At 32.8% G+C, this 18,951-nt stretch overlaps 2 protein-coding genes across 2 annotated transcripts; one reads left to right on the top strand and one right to left on the bottom strand.

Moving 5' to 3' along the window:
* Positions 1 to 4,532: 4,532 nt before the first annotated feature.
* On the bottom strand, positions 4,533 to 6,050 carry LOC101896236 (MKI67 FHA domain-interacting nucleolar phosphoprotein). Its single transcript, XM_005186100.4, has 3 exons — positions 5,827 to 6,050; positions 5,425 to 5,760; positions 4,533 to 5,369 (listed from the first exon to the last, which is right to left on the bottom strand). The coding sequence occupies exons 1-3, from the start codon at positions 5,911 to 5,913 to the stop codon at positions 4,617 to 4,619; spliced, it is 1,176 nt and encodes a 391-aa protein (XP_005186157.2). The 5' UTR covers positions 5,914 to 6,050; the 3' UTR covers positions 4,533 to 4,616.
* Positions 6,051 to 8,808: 2,758 nt separating this feature from the next.
* Positions 8,809 to 13,331, top strand: LOC101895960 (autophagy-related protein 13 homolog). The gene has a single exon (XM_005186098.4). The coding sequence runs from the start codon at positions 9,513 to 9,515 to the stop codon at positions 11,244 to 11,246; it is 1,734 nt and encodes a 577-aa protein (XP_005186155.1). The 5' UTR covers positions 8,809 to 9,512; the 3' UTR covers positions 11,247 to 13,331.
* The last annotated feature ends 5,620 nt before the right edge of the window (positions 13,332 to 18,951 follow it).

Here is an 18,951-nt window from a genome sequence, read left to right as displayed (position 1 = left end):
CTGAAAATTCGCACCAATTCGGAATGGTCTATTGTAAGAATAGAAGAAATAGTGTTGAGCATAAAAAAAATTCTAAATCTTCCAATAACGCTGAGCTTAACCGATGTTCATTTGGTCACAATTATAGGCCAATCGACACGGAAATTAGCATGGAGCTAGAGCTTGGGACTGGCCAAAAGTTTTCCAATTTGGATGGTCATCGGATAATTTTGTGCGAGTGAAATAGCTCATAAGTTTTGTGTTAAAAAAAAAAACAATTTTCCTATTAAACTGCGAATATTCTTGATTCCGTTGAAATAACAAATAGACAAAAGGTCAATTCTGACCGTTACGTAGGGGTCGAAAGTGAAGATATCGGCTATATATAGCGACATATATTCGCTAGAATGCTTACATCTCGAAAATAGCTGGACTGATTTTGACAAATCATGTCAATTCAAAATTTGGATAGCCATCGGATAACAGTTAGCGGGTAAAATGGACCCCATTTTTTATGGGAAAAATGTCTATTGCACCGAAATGCTGAAAGTGAATTCCAGGCGAATTAAGGAATACACGAATGGCGCTCTTCTGATCTTTTTTACAACAATTCATGTAGAGAAACCTTAATTTACAAATATTGTTCTGAATAGCCACTATCATAACCCTCTTTCTTAAGCTTTAATATAGGGCGAATTATATAAGAATATGTTTTTAAATTTATTATGATTTTATTAAAATGTATTAAGTCTTGCTACTTGAAAATTAGAGAGATGATTAGAATGAGATCGTTTGCAATTTTACTTTAAACTTTTAAACTTTGTTAACCTTTTCAATACGCATCTAATGTAAAGAGGTAAATTCATAGTGTATAATATCATTCTATTTCTAATTTCCACTTTTTCTACTAATTTCCATTTTTAAATTCTTATACACACATCCAAAAATATGCTAAAAATGCTAAACTAATAATTTTAAAATGCTAAGAAAAATGCTAAATACTAAATGAAAATTTTGCGGCTAAATACAAAAAATAAATGCTAAATTTAGCTGCAAAAATGCTAAATGGCCACACTGACAATATGTTAGAAGCCCCCTTATGTCCAAATTTATTTTGGATATTTCGCTATATATACCCGATATATTTACTATCGGCATCTACGTAACGGTCAGAATTGACCTATTCGTCTATTTGTGATTTAGCCGGGATTTAAAATATTCGCGGTCTAATGGAAAATTTGACTTTTATTTAACACAAATGTTATGGTCTATTTCACCCACTAAATATTATCCGATGGCCATCAAAATTGGAAGGCTTCTGGCCAGCGCTAAGCTCTATCCCCATGCTAACTTCCGCGTCAATTGGTCCATAATTGGTCAATTGCAAAATCAGAAAAAAAAACCCTATCCCCACCTACATTTTCAATTTCGTGAGAATCGGCTCATAATTCCAACCTGTAGAGTGATTACAAATTAACATGGACAGACGGACGGACGGACATACATAGCTAGATCGACTCGGCTCGGCGAGATAGGAAGATTCATATACTTCCCATTCTCTCTTCTGCTAGTTTTACTATTAAAAAGTACCGGAACACAACTATAGTGTTGTAGGGTATAAATAGCATAAAAAAATATGGGAATAAAAATGTGGCCAATTTTGTTACTTTTTCTCAATTATTTTTTATTTTTTGTCTTTTTTTATATCGCATGATTTTTTTCAATTTGACTTCTTAATTGAATTGAATATTTGTTTCTTTTTGATTCCGTCAGAATTAGTGAAAATAATCGAATTAGTGCACAATACGCTGGTAGTTGTGACTTCAATGCTTAATCGACCTACATACCTGTATGGAATTTATACGTGAACCTTCATATCTGTATGTATCTAAATTTCTTGCGATAGGAACATAGAATGCTGAATTGGAGGCCATTCGGTCAGAAATCGGGACAACTGAAGTGCCGAATGCCAAGTCTTGCTGCGATTGGTGCCCATATCAAATAATGAATTTATGTCGTCTGAGATCCTGATCCTAAATACTGATTCGATTGGAAATTCCCTCTCAAACCTTTGAAACACTTCAAATCTGCAGGCACCATGAAAGGTGGGATATGTCTAATAGGATCCTAACATTATACAGTTGTTGCCGTCTTTGTCGTCTGAATTGAATGAATAAGCGGTCGGAAATTGTTGCAGAAACATACTAAATACAGACGATGGAATTATATGAGGGCAACAGCTAAACGGGGACCGATGTACCTTCTTGAATGTCAATCATCTCAAGAATAATATATACGTAAGTTCACATGATTTCAAGACAAACGGACATGGTTTAATCGACATCAAATTTACCCTCTGGATCCCAGAATATTTTGTCGTATTACCAACTGTTTACTCACTTATAGAAATTTGTCAAAAGACTATAAAAATAACCAACAAAACAAGAAAAACATCAAAAATCCTAAACCACCAAAATCTATTGAAGTTGCAATCCAAAGAGAGAACTCATAAAATTCCAACTTATATGATGAATGTTGTAATTTATTTAAAAAATATGTATGCATTAAACAGCAACGCGGACTAGTAGCTACAATGATATAAATAAATAGCTAGTGTTTATTCATATAAATAATTAGATATAAAAATATAAAATTCGACTTGGAGATGCGGGGCATCGATCCCCGTACCTCTCACATGCTAAGCGCAAACCTTATTTTTAATTTGGCGCACTGTGGATCTGAAGTAATTGTACTGTTGTTTTTCCGGTGGAATATAAGCGGCTTTAACGAGTTTCTTAAACATTAAATAATTATCCATTGTTTCTGCTGCCACTTGGGCAACTTCGGGGTATTCGAATTCCACAAATGCATAGCCTTTGCTGTTACCAGTCCTTTTGGATCGGGCCAACCTTAGAATAAGCGGTCGGAAATTGTTGCAGAAACATACTAAATACAGACGATGGAATTATATGAGGGCAACAGCTAAACTGGGACCGATGTACCTTCTTGAATGTCAATCATCTCAAGAATAATATATACGTAAGTTCACATGATTTCAAGACAGACGGACATGGTTTAATCGACATCAAATTTACCCTCTGGATCCCAGAATATTTTGTCGTATTACCAACTGTTTACTCACTTATAGAAATTTGTCAAAAGACTATAAAAATAACCAACAAAACAAGAAAAACATCAAAAATCCTAAACCACCAAAATCTATTGAAGTTGCAATCCAAAGAGAGAACTCATAAAATTCCAACTTATATGATGAATGTTGTAATTTATTTAAAAAAATATGTATGCATTAAACAGCAACGCGGACTAGTAGCTACAATGATATAAATAAATAGCTAGTGTTTATTCATATAAATAATTAGATATAAAAATATAAAATTCGACTTGGAGATGCGGGGCATCGATCCCCGTACCTCTCACATGCTAAGCGAGCGCTCTACCATCTGAGCTACATCCCCGTGCGGCGAACCTTCTTTTTACTGTACACAAGTATTCGATATTCTATCCACGGATCCTAATACAGGGTGACCATTGTCTGTTGCGTCTGTTACATTATTTAAATCATTAAATTTAAATTACTCAAATTAATTTAAAAAACTCATTTTGATAAAAAAAAATCAGTATGCATGTTGTTGTATCGTGAATAGAACGTACTGAAAAAATATTACTAGAAAAATGAAGAGATAAAAATAATTTTCAGTAGACAATAAATGTTAAAACGTATTACATAACATACATACCACTGAAGAATATATTAAGTTTGTCATTCCGTTTGTAAATCCTCGAAATAAGCATGTTCAACGCCACAAAGCATATATATTCTTGATGTCGATTTCGGCATTTCTATCGTTATCAGAGAGCTGCAAAGAGTTTGATTGTCTAGGTTTGATCACACTCATGCAATCAAACTCAATCAGCTTGTCAGATGTAACATTTTTATTCGAGTAGCTCTCATGGAACACAAAAGTTGTGAGCAAACACGAATTGATATAAGCTTGTGTTCGTATTGAACAGCTCACATTAGTGATTTGATACGAACTAATGTTGAATTGTTAATAATGAGAGGATCATCTCGAATGAGTATGATCTCGTTGCAGCCCTTTGATCGTTATGTGGAAATCACACAAGCTTAAACTCACTTTCATAAGAGTAGCTCCCGATATCTTGGAACAAATTCTTGCATTCATTTCGATCTAAATGAGTTTCTATATGCCCATAATATATCTATAAAAATTAAAATGTTGGTAGAAATGGTGTTCAACTCTCATTCGATATATAGTCGTTTCGGCCGGAATTTTAAATGATTTGGCATTGTGAATTCCTAATAACAAAAATGATACGTATATCGAATATTGTACACCTAGCACTTAAATAGGAAAAATATTTATGTGCAGAAAATTTTGCGATACAGGCATGCACCTTTCTTTACACTCATATAAAATCGAAATTTTAGTTCCGAAGTGGCATGCTAAATTCATAAGGTAAATTGAATCTTGATCGCGTCATTAAAACTACAAAAGAATCAACAAAACACGTGTATAGAAAGAAATATATTTTTTACAAACTTATAGTACTGAAAAAGAAGGAAGATAATGTAGTTATGTTATATCTACTAAAATCTATTTAACTTTTTTGGACTTTTTTAACGCATTGCCGGAATTTTTGGCCTTTTTTCCTTGGACTTTGGACAGAGGTTGAGCAATTTCTTTAGCAGCATAAAGTTGCATTTTATTTTTAGGGTTTGAAACAGTGGCAGGTTTTGTTAACTTCTTATTCGGTTTTTGTATACCACCAGCATGTGGTTTACGCTTCAGCATTTGATCGAAACGTTCAATATTTGAATTCTTCAATGATTTACTGAAATTGGTTTTAGACTTTTTACCCTTAACCGGCTTTTGTTCCTCCTCTTCTTCAGATTCTTCCTCTTCATTATCACTATCGTCTTCATCATCATCGTCTTCTTTAAGAAATCCATAGGATTCTTCATCGGATGATTGTTCATTATCATCATCACCGGCCATGGCAATATAATCTTCATCTTCCGAATCTTCTTGTATGGTATTGCCAAGTAAATCTTCTAATTTAGGCTGTTTCTTTCCCTTTTTTCCATCTGTTTTAGCTTCCTTTTCGCTTTTACGTTTTGACGTTTTTGAGCTGCCTGCAGCTTCATCATTTTCCGACTGTACTTTAGGTTCAATAATGATTTTGTTTATATCAATACCAAGATGGGCACATTTCTTTGCCATTTTTTGCAATTTCTTCAATTGTTTGTTGGTGCGTTTTGTGAAATTCTCTCCAGACCAGTCGTTGTGTTCTTTCATTTTACGTTGTACGGAGGCAGTTTTACTCGACACCCAAACCGTTTTTCCAGACTGAAAATAAAATATATTAAATTTTTACTAATTGAAAACAAACACACCCGCAAACCTTATTTTTAATTTGGCGCACTGTGGATCTGAAGTAATTGTACTGTTGTTTTTCCGGTGGAATATAAGCGGCTTTAACGAGTTTCTTAAACATTAAATAATTATCCATTGTTTCTGCTGCCACTTGGGCAACTTCGGGGTATTCGAATTCCACAAATGCATAGCCTTTGCTGTTACCAGTCCTTTTGGATCGGGCCAACCTTAGTCTGGTCACCTTTCCAAATTGTTCAAAATAATTTTTAAGCTGCTGTTCAAAGAAACCATGAGGCAGATGTTTGATGAAAACAACTCCACGATCTTCCTTTTTGACTGGCTGTTTATTGATTTTCTTTTGAAGCTGGAATATAGAATTTTTTGTTGAACATATCGGTATATTTCCAGGCTGAAAGTTTTTTTACGATACCTGTGAAGAGACTACAGTTTCTTTATCCGTGACGGGCAGTTCCTGTTTGGAAGATTTCTTTGTCTTTTGTTTAATAACCGGTGCCATTGTTAAATATTTAACTTATAATTCTCCAATTTTCCGCTAATAAAATTAACAATACTCAATAAAAAACACACGTGCAACAAATAAACACGAATTCTCTCAGCAAGTCTAGCAGCGTTGAGTAAAAAATTGACAGATTTGCCAGCTTCTGTATAGAATGTTAGGGGTACCTAAGAAAAGGGCGTGCAGTTTAAATACTGATATGGTAGTTGTTGATAAAATGTAATTTTGTAAACTTATGATTTCATGACTTTACTTTCTTAATTCCAACAATGGTGCAATAATATAATAAACCTTATGGAAGACTTATAATGTTGAAAAACTACATAGATTTTGTACACAGTCGCATTTTTCCCTATTTAAAGAACATTTTTGGCTGTACCAGTTAATTATAAATGGCAAGATACATATTAAATCTAGCTGATCGTTATTCTTTTACTAGAAAGGTGCTACTGTATGCGTCACACCATGCATCATACATAATAAATCCAGCGGATTTCAACTCTAAACAACAATGGAATGCGTATACGTCAAATGAAAATTAAAATTTGACATGTACGCAATGAAATTGGCATTATATGTATATGACATGATACAAGGATCATGATAGAAGAATACAGGTAATCACATCGACGCAGTTAAATTATTTAGCATTGCGAATTCTTAATAACAAAAATAGCATACGTAGATCCATAGCAAAATAACTTTAGGTAGAACAAAGCTACCCCTTAAATACAATTTTTTTCTTTTGGTGGCCTTATGATGTCAAAACACGTACACATTTTATGTATATGTGTGTATTGTTTTGAATAAAAAATACAATAATTTGAAATTATTTCAAATTCGGTTGCAAAATAGTTGCATACTATCGATGTTTATGGGCAACACATTGTACAATATTGAGATAAAACTGTATTGTCCTAATATTTTAGATTCAATCTTGTGGAATAACCCCAAAACCCCATTCCTGTTTCGCGGGTTTCCCCAATAAAAGAATTTTGTTAAAAAATGAAAAATAAACAAAACAACTATTGCATATTAAAAATTCTATTTGACATTATAAGACTTCGGCACAAAGTTTCATTTTTTTTATTTCTTTGAAGTTGAGCAAATTTTTCTTATTGATCCCTGCGTAGATCGAATACTGGACACCTAGCACTTACATACAGACATTGTATTCTTCTCAATATATGGGAACAATACTTCTGTGCAGAAAATTTTGCGATACAGGCCATAAACAAATGAAGATAAAGACAACGAAAAGTTAGTTTTGTATTTTTCTCCAGGTGGCTCTCATCATGTTTTGCATATTTAACATGCTGATTTACGCGTTCAACCTACTCGACTTCGAAAACACATTTTATCGTTTTTCAAGAATTTCACTTGATTATTTCCGAATTTTTCGATGTCATCACGTACTTTTCACATTTCTTTTATTATGGAACAATTTTCAACTGACAAATATCCTACAGTTTTGTCATTTTTAACATTTTAGAACTGTGTGACTTCAATATTCCCACTCAAACCCCTGAAACGATATAGACGACATCTGCTGATTCGATTTTTTTCGAAAATAAACATTGAGAGAATTTGTAGAATGAAAAATTATTGGAATTTGTAAAAATTGTTGAAAAAATCATATCATACCAGCCTCCGGTTGCGCAGTATAAGAAAACATGTAAAAATCTACTCAAATCCAAAACATTTTTAAAACTTTGACATATCAATGTTCCCAAGCTTTGATGATTTTACTATATATAGTAGTTAAGTGGTAAAATGCTTTGAATGTGTGGATTTGCTGGATTTGCAAATATGTTGGGAATGAACCATTATCACATCGGAAAGCTTCAATGTAACGAAATTTTAATCTGGTTCATAAAATGGTTAAAAAACCCTTTACGAAAATACATTTTTGCACAATGAATTTTTATATAAATTTGTTGCCAATCTTCCTGTTATATGTCAAATATAAAACGTTAAAGCTAATCCGAATCGAAAATCATGATTAATTTCCACATTGTTTTAATTTGCACAGTTTTGTGCTCTGTTTCAGAACCTGCACGAATCAAAACTAGAAATTTAATATTGATCTGTTCCGGAATTGCAAGAATGTAAGAAGTTTTCCTATGACAACCAATATTTTCCTTTATGCAAAACTAGTTGGTTCTTGCCGAAATATACATTTCTGTTGTTCTGTTTGAAATAATTTCAGATTATTATATTATATGTTTTGACAGAATAGGAGCACCACAAGAAAAAAATGTATTTAGGAGGTAGCTTTGTTCTACCTTCTGTAATTGTGCTTGGGTTATAGTAGGAAAACTGTAGTTTATTGCAGTTCCGGAACAGCACAATATTCAATTTCTACATTTGATAATTTTGAATTGGCACACGCATTTTTTAATATATATATTTTTCTAGACATTATCCAACAAATAAATATTCTCAACCGGATCTCCGTTGTAAAAGCATTTCTTATTCCAAAATGTTTTTTAAACACACAAAATAGAAATGACAAAACATATAAGCTTTGTTCCAGAATTCCAAGAATGTAAAACTTTTTAATATGATAAAAGATTTTTCCGGCATGATATCGAAAAAAATGGAAAACTGCCAGATTCTTGCAGGATTTGGTAGATAGCAGGTCCTGGAACAGAGCAAGAGTGAGTACTAGACGTTACCGCACAAGGAGGCTTTCAGCGTCAATAAACTCTCCTCTCTTTTGTTGTGGTTTTATCGATAAAATTGACACGTAAAATGGATTAACGCGTTGATTTCGTTTAGCGCTTTGTTTTATAGAAATTACTCAGTTTGTCATGTCACCACGCCACTTTAAAAAAAACCTTATATCGATAAAATACAAATCGATTTATAGTTCCCTAATGATGAGTAACTCCACGAAATTCCATTCAATTTCAACGGGTAAAAAGAGAAACACGAGCAATCAAAGCAAACGGAAGAACAAACGTCGGACGAGAAAAAAATCGTAGACATATTTGTAATTTTCCGAGAATAAAGAAATGCAAATTGATAAATAATTCCTTTGTTATAAACAGCGACTACAGTGAGATAAACAAATTTAAAAATATAAACACAGATAAAAACGGATGAAATGAAATTAATGCAATGCCACTGATGCAAAACAAGGCAAAAAAGAAACAAAGTGAATCTAAAAAAGGGTGTGTAATGCTTGATCTATAGCAGATATCAAAAGTTAAAAGTAATCAGCAGACACCAACAAAAATGCAAGAAAAAAATATAAAAATGCGGAAGTTTAATGAAATTTTGCAAGCAAGAAAATATTGAACGGAGGAAATATACATTAAAAACAAAAGAAGCAAACAAAAGTAAAAAAACGAGAAGAAAAAACTTCTACGAAATTCCAAGAAATTGTGCATGTGTTTGTTGTTTTCATTGAGTGAGTGCATGTGACTGTGTGCGTGTGGTGCCTATAGAGAGAAGCAACAGCAAACAAAAACAACAACAATAATAAAAACAAAACACGACGAACACAAACCATTTTAAACGAGAACATTTGTTCATCGATAAAACAACAACAATATAGACAAAACGAAGAAGAGGAACAAAGCAAACATTGCAATATGTCGACACAACGCATTAATGCAGCCGAAAAAGATTTGGAGAAATTTATAAAATTTCTAGCCTTAAAGTCCACCCAAGTTGTGGTACAATCAAGACTTGGTGAAAAAATACAAACAAAATGCAATCCTTTGGCCGGCAACGACTGGTTTAATATCGTTGTCGAAGATCATCCAGATGTTCATGCCGAAACGAAGAAAGCCTTGGCTTTGTCACCAGGAGAAAACATCTTGAAACGTCTGCCCCTTTGCGTGGAGATTTCTTTAAAAACAGCAGAAGGTGATCAAATGATATTGGAAGTATGGTCTTTGGATTTACAAGTAACGGGAGGCGCTGGTGGTGCCAATGGTGGTACCCAAAGCAAGAACAAAGATGTTGTCACCAATGAAAAGGCTGGTCTTAATCAAAATATCAATACATCACAACCCGAAACGCCCTGTCTGAAGACGGCTCATGCCATCTACAATCGCATGGGAATGCTGTTAAAGTCATTAATTTCATTGACACGTGCCACACCCGCATACAAGTTATCCCGACGCCAGTGCCCCGATTCGTATAGCATTTACTATCGCATCTACGTTGAGAAACCCCAGGTTCATGCATTGGGCGAGGGCCATAAAACTGTACGCATTGGTAATTTAAACACGATTGTGGGTAATTTGGTTATGAGCGTCTCCTATCGCACCAAAATGACAATTACACCGTCAGCCACAGCTGCACAGGCGCGGACACGAGAATCGAATACCATCATGATTGATTCCAATCACTTTAAGCATTGTGAAAATAACAGCAAACAAAATGCGGGTACAGCCAATAATAAGAAAGGATCTGCGGGTGGCTTGGGTGGTGATAAGAAAATCATTGATATTGAGAAGCCCTTAAGGCCAGGTGCCTTCACAGATGTGGGTAAATTGCGCCAATACACCGAAGATGATTTTGTTTTGCCAGAAACTCCCCCATTTGAATGGCTGTTGCGAAAACCTAGGCATGAAAGTACGGGTAGTACGGGCACAGGGTATGGTGGTTCCATTGAGTCTCTAAATCGTAAATGTGAGTCTCCACAAACGTCGCCACTGGGAAATGGTCATCAACATAATATCAACAACAATGCTGCCAATAACAACAATAACTGCTCGGCGACAAATAACAATGTAACAGCCTTTAAGAGTTTGGAGAATGATGAAAATTTGCAACAACAACCAGCACCCGCTGCCCAATTGTCTCAAAAATCTCCCAATAATTCAACACACTCCCAATCACCTGTCAAATCGTTATTTATACCCGCCCCAATAAACAGTAATCTACACAATAGCCGACAGCAGGCCTCCTCACCTCAATCGATAACCCTGGCCCATCATCTATCATCGGAAGATGAGAATTTACTCAAAGAATTGAATTTCCCCTTTGCCTCACCCACCTCACATGTCAATGATTTGGCGAAATTTTATCGTGACTGTTATCACGCCCCGCCCCTTAAAGGTCTATCTGAAATTCAGGCTGAGACATGTTCGCAAGCAGCCAACTCGGTGGCTAACAACCAGCAGCAGCAACATCAAACACTTTCCTCCTGCAATTCCAAAGGTGAATATTCATTCGTTGATGATCTTTCCAAGCAATTGGAACAATTCGAAACTTCCCTGGAAGACTACGACAAATTGGTATCACAATTTAATAACCTGCAGACATCATCGTCAACCGGTAGTCGTAGTAGTGGTGGTCTACAAATGAGCAACTAAAAAAGTGGAAAGAGTCAGTTGGGCAACTGACTGTCAAACAGCATGTATATTTGTAGAAATCGAAAACTAAAAAACACAGGAGAATATTTAATAACAATTTTTATTTTAAAATACTATGTACAAAAGATTATCAACATTAACGAAACAGAAAGAAACAAAGGTACTGATATATTGTAAATTGTAATTAAAAACATACGAGCTTTTTTGTTTGTAATTATGTATTTTGAAACAACAAAAACAAAAGAAAAACAAATTATTTTTAATTTATATTTTACAATTTGTATAGTTATTTTTTAGGTTAATGTTATTTTTTTCTGTTTGATAATGATGTTGCTATTGTTTAATTTATATGTAATAATAATAATAATGTGAAAACAAAGAAATGCAAAAATATATTTTTAAAAATTATTTTAATAAGATACCAAATTCAAAAAAAAAAAAAAAAAAAACACATTTTAATATTTTGTTTTATTTTTATTGGTTCCTTACTTTATTTTTATAAATTTTTTAAACATTTTGAAAGTACTATGATAGGAAAATGACGGACAACAATACACACCTTAACACAAAATGTAATTGAAGTTTACGGTGAAAAGACACTACACCAATTTTAAATGGGAGGAAAAATCTAGATATTCCAAATGAAAAGAAAAATTGATGGGCAATAGATATACAACCTTTCTCAAGGTTTCCATACCTCCATTATATGAATTGATAGAGTAAATTCCTGGATGCAAAGAACAATTAACGTGGGGAATTCAAAATACAAACAGACAGCAGATTTTCTAAATAATTCAGAATACAAATATGCAAATAAAATCGCAAAGATATAATTATGTGATACAAACTATATATACAAACGCAAGGTCCTGTGCAATATAGTTTTCATAAAGGCAGATAAATATGTTATAAATAATATGTTAACAACCATTCGGTTAGAAAGTATGGTCTGATAAATATTTTTTATCTAGTCAATAGGTATTCTATAGGTATAATACCTTCAATGGGTCTCCTGAAGATCAGAATTTCTGTCGATGTTCGTAGGTGTATGTGTATGGCCATAAGGCGTATTTTTCAGATGGAAGATGTAATAGTTGTACTCAATAGATAGAAGAGCTTCCATCTCCTTTTTTCATGATACATCGGACATTTTTAGAAAACTTTGCATGTATTACAGACAGATTTATTTTAAAAGACCTTTAACAAATAGGGGACGTTTATTAGGTCCTTCAATTTATAATAGGTATCTATAGGTATTTCCTCCAAAGAAAATACTTACAAATAAATATCAAACAAAATGCTGCAGCTACTACATCTGGAAAGCAAGTAAGAAAAGAGGAAAATGAACAGCGGCCTCTGAAGCATTTAAGACAGTAGTTGTATGAAAACTTCGGGGAAGTTTATCCAATCCGGATCAAAACACAGAACATGGTTGAATAATATTTTTTCTCATTTTTTTTGCCAAAATCCTCAGCGGTAGATTTTTATAATTAATTAAATCGCAAAAACCTTGTATATATGCGTTCTGAAATAAGATATAAAACATATAGCGTTTAAAAGGTCGCATCTGTGCTTATCTACCATTAACGAATCCATCTACTTGGAGTACCCATATTGTAATCCCCAGGTTATTCTTTGACACTTGTTCCTTTTCAAAGAGAGCTTAGCATCCAGCGACTCTTTGGACTTTGTCCAATTTTCTATCTGTAGAAGCTTTTGTCTAGAACGTGTCACTGGGCCTAGGTCTCTTATGTCAATTTTGACTAAAATTACTTTGGCCTTTTTATGTCGAGTCTTTGTTGCTATTATGTTAAATGGTTCATATATATATAAACATACCTAATGAACTAAATTAATAAACACTTTTCCACCTGATATTCCATTTGACGAATGTCCAATGAACTTTTTTATTTTGCTTCATTAAAACTTAATTAGTTATTGAACTGCAAAGTACTATGGGAGGGAATTTTACAATTTTGAAGAGAACGCATTTTGTAATAAAAGAAAACGACAAGAACAGCAAAGTATTATTGTCAGTTCGTCACTTGAGTCAATGGCTAAATAACACTGGAATATATATATATATATATATATATATATAAAACAATTGCACACACACATCCATTTACAAATGGAAACAAATACATACACATACTCATGCATACTAAAATTAAAGTGCCTTTTTAAGTTGACTTTTTGTTGGCAAAGCGATAAGCCAGCAAATTACAAAAATAAAAATCAATGCAAACAAAATGTTTTTTTTTTTTCAATTATTTAAAATGAACATGTCATGAAAAGTGAAAAAATGTATTCCCTTTTGGTTTTAATGAAAATGCATAGAAACCACATTTAAAATTAATCTACAAATCGTATTGTCTCCCTTTTTAGCATACAACCCTGTCGAAATAAAAGCAAAAGTTAAAAATAGATTATTAAAAAAACCAAATTAATAGAATAGATGTTAAAACGATTTTTTCCAAAGCACAATTGTTCAAGTTCGAATTTTATCGATCAACGTTTCTTGTTCCTTAAATGAAGAAATAAAAAATACACCAGATATTTATTTTTTTATAAAATAATAGTTAACAATTCAGATCAGAAAGCTCATTTTGGAGGAGAAGTAAACATTTCTTTCGAATATTTTAATGTTCACAGTAATACACAATATTCACAAGACATAATGAAATTTCAATTTCAAATCGATTAATTTGTAATAAACTTAATCTAATCTATGCATTTCCAGTCTTTTAAAATATGCCAAATTTTTATAACTGCTTAGCAAATACACACGAAACGTTTTAATTTCATTAATTAAAAAATAAATTGAATAAAATAATTAAAAAATATATATTCGAAAGTTTAAAATAACAACAACAACGTTATAGATGGTTGTCATTTGTGATAAGTCTAATTTTTAACGATATTATTGTTTTGCTTGAAAAGACTTGCTAAAAATTAAAGAACTACATATATTTAAGAATTAACTATTTTTTATTTTTTAATGGATGTTAATAGTTCTATCAAATTTGTGGGTAAGTTGGAAATTTAAATTAAGAGAGAGAAGCAAAAAGTGTCACTTGTTGCTTAAAAATATTCTATTTGCATGGGTGAAAATAATTCACATTTATTATTCCAACTTCGATTGTTTTAGTACTGTTTCAATATAAAATGGAGTTTAGGGGACAAGGAAAGACATCACGCTTCCTTGTCAACTAAACTACATTTTATTTCTTGTCAACAAAATCCCATTATTTTGGTCAAACATTTTAACCCTCAAAAGAGGTAAATAAATAAAAAAATCCCTTGAAATGGGATAGTAGCAGTTAAAATATACAAAAATATTTTTTTACAAAAAGGGTTAAAGTCTCTTAAAACACATTTTAGAAGGATGACGTCAAAAATAAAAGTATTTATCATCTAAGGGTCTGCATTCTGCAAAAATGTAAAAATGTTTATTACAATAACCGATTTTTATACCCTCCACCAGAGTATAGAGGGTATATTAAGTTTGTCATTCCGTTTGTAACACCTCGAAATATACATTTTGGACCCACAAAGTATATATATTCTTGATCAGCATAAAATTTTATGTCGATATAGTGATGTCCGTTCGTCTGTGGAAATCACTTTAGCTTTCGAACGAATTGAAGTAGATTGATAAAATGTTACTCAAATGTATATTATGTCTGCAGGACTTTTGGTATTGAAAATGGGCCATGCAGGTCAACGTTTTGGTATAGCCCCCATATGACGGTACCTCCCGATATTCGGTATTTTGATGATTTTAGCGACATTATTCACCGGCATTGTTCCAAATTTGGTATTTGAAGTTCGAAATGAATACATCAGCCATATAACGGTACCTCCCGATATTCGTTACTTTGTTGATTTTAGAGACATTATTCACCGGAATTGTTTCATTTTTTTTGATGTTCGTAATGGATGCTACATCCTATGACAGGGGATTGTCTGTGCAGGCCCACGTCTTCGTATAGCCCCCATATAACGATACCTCCCGATATTCGGTATTTTGATGATTTTAGCGACATTATTCACCTGAATTGTTTCAAATTTGATATTTGAAGTTCGTAATGGATACTACAGTCTAAGACAGAAAATTGTCTGTGCAGGTCCACGTCTTCGTATAGGCCCCATATAACGCTAACTCCCGCTATTCGGCATTTTGATGATTTTAGCTACATTATTCACCCATTTTTTAAGCGTTTGAATATATGCAGTTCCATGTCGTCGTATAGACCCTAATATAACAGCTACACTCGTTATTTATAAGATTTTAACAGAATTTTTAACGGATTTTATTTTTTTAGAGAATTGCCAAATTCGTTCGAAATTGTTGAGGATATTCAAAGTTCGGCCCAGCCGGACTTACAGCTTTTGTACTTGTTATTTTTAAGATATCAAAACAAAATTGCGAAACTAGTAGATTCTTGCAGGTTCTGGAACAGAAGAAACCAATATACAAATTTTCAGCCATATCGATCACTTTCCATAGCATTATATTGATTATCTCACACTTTTGAGAACCATTTTCTGAAAGAAGGTCGGTGCTCACGATAACTCTTAAACGGAGTAAGTAATTTGGCCAACACTTTGCACACCCATAAATATTTTTTTCAAACATAGTTAAAGTTCAAAGATAGGTTTATATTACCTATCTTTTTACTTCTATAAAAGGGTCTACATTTTGAATAAATATAACGTTTTTTTAAGGTAACTGAATTACCATTGCATTCCAATAGTTATGTCAATATTACATGTAGGACAAATACACAGGGTGAGATAAGAAAACTGCAACAAAGTCGAACGCCATAATTTTTTTATTTTTATTGAACTTTATTGAATGAAAGCGCTTGAGTTCTGGTGGCCAACCGAAGGTGCTCATTTTCAGCTGACCTCTTTGGCAAGTAAAAACGATTATTTTGTTTGTTTACAAACTGCTGGACAACGAATGTTTTCTCATCGGAGAAAACCAAATATATCGGTCCAATTCTTCTGGCACCTTCTCCACAAATGATCAACACTTTAAAGAAGTAGAAATATAATATTTCGTAAAATTTTATCAAACTACGAACATCTCAATATTCAACTGGGGAAATTTTTAACTTGGATTTGTTCAACTTTAAAAGTGTGTGTAGGTCCTAGTCAATATAAGAACATTTTTTTACAAATTCTTACAACAGTTTCATACAAACACCTATTGATCAATTAATACGAATACGTTTTGGTACATTTCAAACCTTTTTTGTTCAATTTCCAAAGAAATCCCGTCTTATCGAATTCCCTTGCACGATTCTAGTGCTTCAGCCTTTTTGTCTATGGGTTGATGAATCAGCCGATCGGAAAAGTATCAATTGAAGCCGTTCTGATCATCAATCTCAAAAACATCAAAACATAGCATCATTGAAATGTCCACAAGGCCTTCAATGTAATGAACTCATATGAATGAAATTATTTTTCCAAAAAAATCAAAAATAGTAAAGAGACATTATTACCTTTTTTTTTTCTAATGAGAGATAATGCACCCATAGCCATCCGTCAATTATTTTTTATGTAATTTTTATAATTATGTGCTTTACAATTTACAATTTTAGAGAGAAACTCTCCACCTATTCACGACGCCATTGGCAGATAGCATTTGTTTTTGTTTTCGGAATAATCGGATTTACATGAACCATGACACGAGAGACATTGAATTTGTATGGCGTCTCTTATAAGAGTCCATAGGTCGTTTTTTAAACTCATATTTGTGGTCAAATCTTTGACGCTACAATTTTAATACAAATAATTAAAATCAATTACGTGAATTTGGTTTTTTTAATTATAAATTTTACCTAAATGACAATTTTAAATGTGTGACATCAATGATGGGTCACGGTTATAATTTCCATGATTCATAATAAATATTTAAACCATTTGGTACAGATGTTGATTGTATTCGTTAAAGCATGGGTGCATGGGTATATATAGATTTGTTAGAGTCCCTAGAAAAGCAGTTCCACTGATTTGATATATTTGGAGAGAATTTGCTAAAAAAAGTATATCCACCTCACAATGATGTAGGATCTTTTCCATCTGTCCAAATTTTTGTAAATTTTAACGAATAAAAATATTTTTTGTTGGGTTAGTAACATTTAAGACTCTATTTTTGATTTTAGAAGAAAACAAGTAAAAAAGCTGTAAGTTCGGCTGGACCGAACTTTGAATACCCTCCACCATTTGGAACGAATTTGGAAATTCTCAAAAACAATTAAATCCGTCAAAAATTCTGTTAAAATCTTAAAAATACCGAATGTAGCTGTCATATTAGGGTCTATAGGACGACATGGACCTGCATAGGTAACATTTGTCATAAGCCATTCAAATGCGACAATTAAAAAAAAATCGAATATCGGGAGGTACCGTTATATGGGGGCCCTACGAAGACTTGGTCCTGCCTAGAAAATTTTCTGTCTTAGGCTGTACTATCCATTACGAACTTCAAATACCAAGTTTGAAACAATTCCGGTGAATTATGTCGCTAAAATCATCAAAATACCGAATATCGGGAGGTACCGTTATATGAGGGCTATACGAAGACGTGGACCTGCACAGACAATTTTCTGTCTTAGGCTGTGGTATCCATTACGAACTTCAAATACCAAATTTGAAACAATTCTGGTTAATAGTCTCGCTAAAATCATCAAAATACCGAATATCGGGAGGTACCGTTATATGGGGCGTGGACCTACATCGCCTATTTTCAATACCAAAAGTCCTGCAGACATAGCATACAGTTCGGTAAAATTTTAATCAATCTACTTCAATTCGTTCGGAAGCTAGAGTGATTTCCTCAGACGGACAGACGGATAGACGGACGGACATTGCTAAATCGACATAGAATTTTATGCTGATCAAGAATATATGTACTTTGTAGGGTCTAAAATGTGTATTTCGAGGTGTTACAAATGAAATGTCAAACTTAATATACTCTCCATACTGAGGTTATAAAAATTCAATTCCGCTAGGCGGATCATGTTATATACATAACAAATGTTATATATATAACAAATTGAAGATTTATTTTACCGATTTTAAGTTTAATAATGCTAAATCTCGAAATATATATTGTTTTTTTTTTTAATACACATTTAGAAACAAGCAGCAGATAGTCTCATTGGAAAATAGGGTCTTGCCCCTCGCCAAATTTTCAGCTCTATATCTATGTATTATGCATGAAACTAATTTGAAGAAGATATCGTTATCAATGTTTTTACTAATTCAATACCAAATATTCGAAAATTCCCATTCTTAACAATAGTGTTTTAACGTCGTATTTCATTTATGCACCTGCACTTGAAGATTTTCCAATCTATCACGCTTGATTACAAATAATTTGTTTCATAATTATAAAACAGTTTTTAGGTAAATATTAAAAACAAGTAATTAAAATATTAATAGTATGACGCTATCAATTGCGTCTCGCTTGGCTAGCGTTAAAGTTCATCTTGCACTTGAATTAATAATTTTGTGCATACATTTTTAATTGATTTCATTAATTTTATGGTCATAATTAGAGGATCAATTATTACCTCTGGAAATTTTGTTTGTGTTTTTTATGGAAATTTGTACACTAATTACGATACAAATTTATAAAAATATACACGCGTATAATATCCAGAAAATGAGAGTATAACTTAAATAAGAA

The sequence above is a fragment of the Musca domestica genome, unplaced genomic scaffold, assembly GCF_030504385.1.
Source record: "Musca domestica strain aabys unplaced genomic scaffold, Musca_domestica.polishedcontigs.V.1.1 42, whole genome shotgun sequence".
Lineage (NCBI taxonomy): Eukaryota > Metazoa > Arthropoda > Insecta > Diptera > Muscidae > Musca > Musca domestica.
The sequence above is the reverse complement of the archived record's forward strand: the minus strand, read 5'-3'. Positions and strand labels throughout refer to the sequence as shown.

What these genes read in the sequence shown, in the direction of transcription:
- LOC101896236 (XM_005186100.4), bottom strand. Translation starts at nt 5,913, where the DNA reads ATGGCACCGGTTATTAAACAAAAGACAAAGAAATCTTCCAAACAGGAA. An exon ending in AAACTGTAGTCTCTTCACAG is followed by an intron (nt 5,761 to 5,826) that starts GTATCGTAAAAA and finishes TCTATATTCCAG; the next exon opens with CTTCAAAAGAAAATCAATAA. An exon ending in TGCGCCAAATTAAAAATAAG is followed by an intron (nt 5,370 to 5,424) that starts GTTTGCGGGTGT and finishes TTTTATTTTCAG; the next exon opens with TCTGGAAAAACGGTTTGGGT.
- LOC101895960 (XM_005186098.4), top strand. Translation starts at nt 9,513, where the DNA reads ATGTCGACACAACGCATTAATGCAGCCGAAAAAGATTTGGAGAAATTT.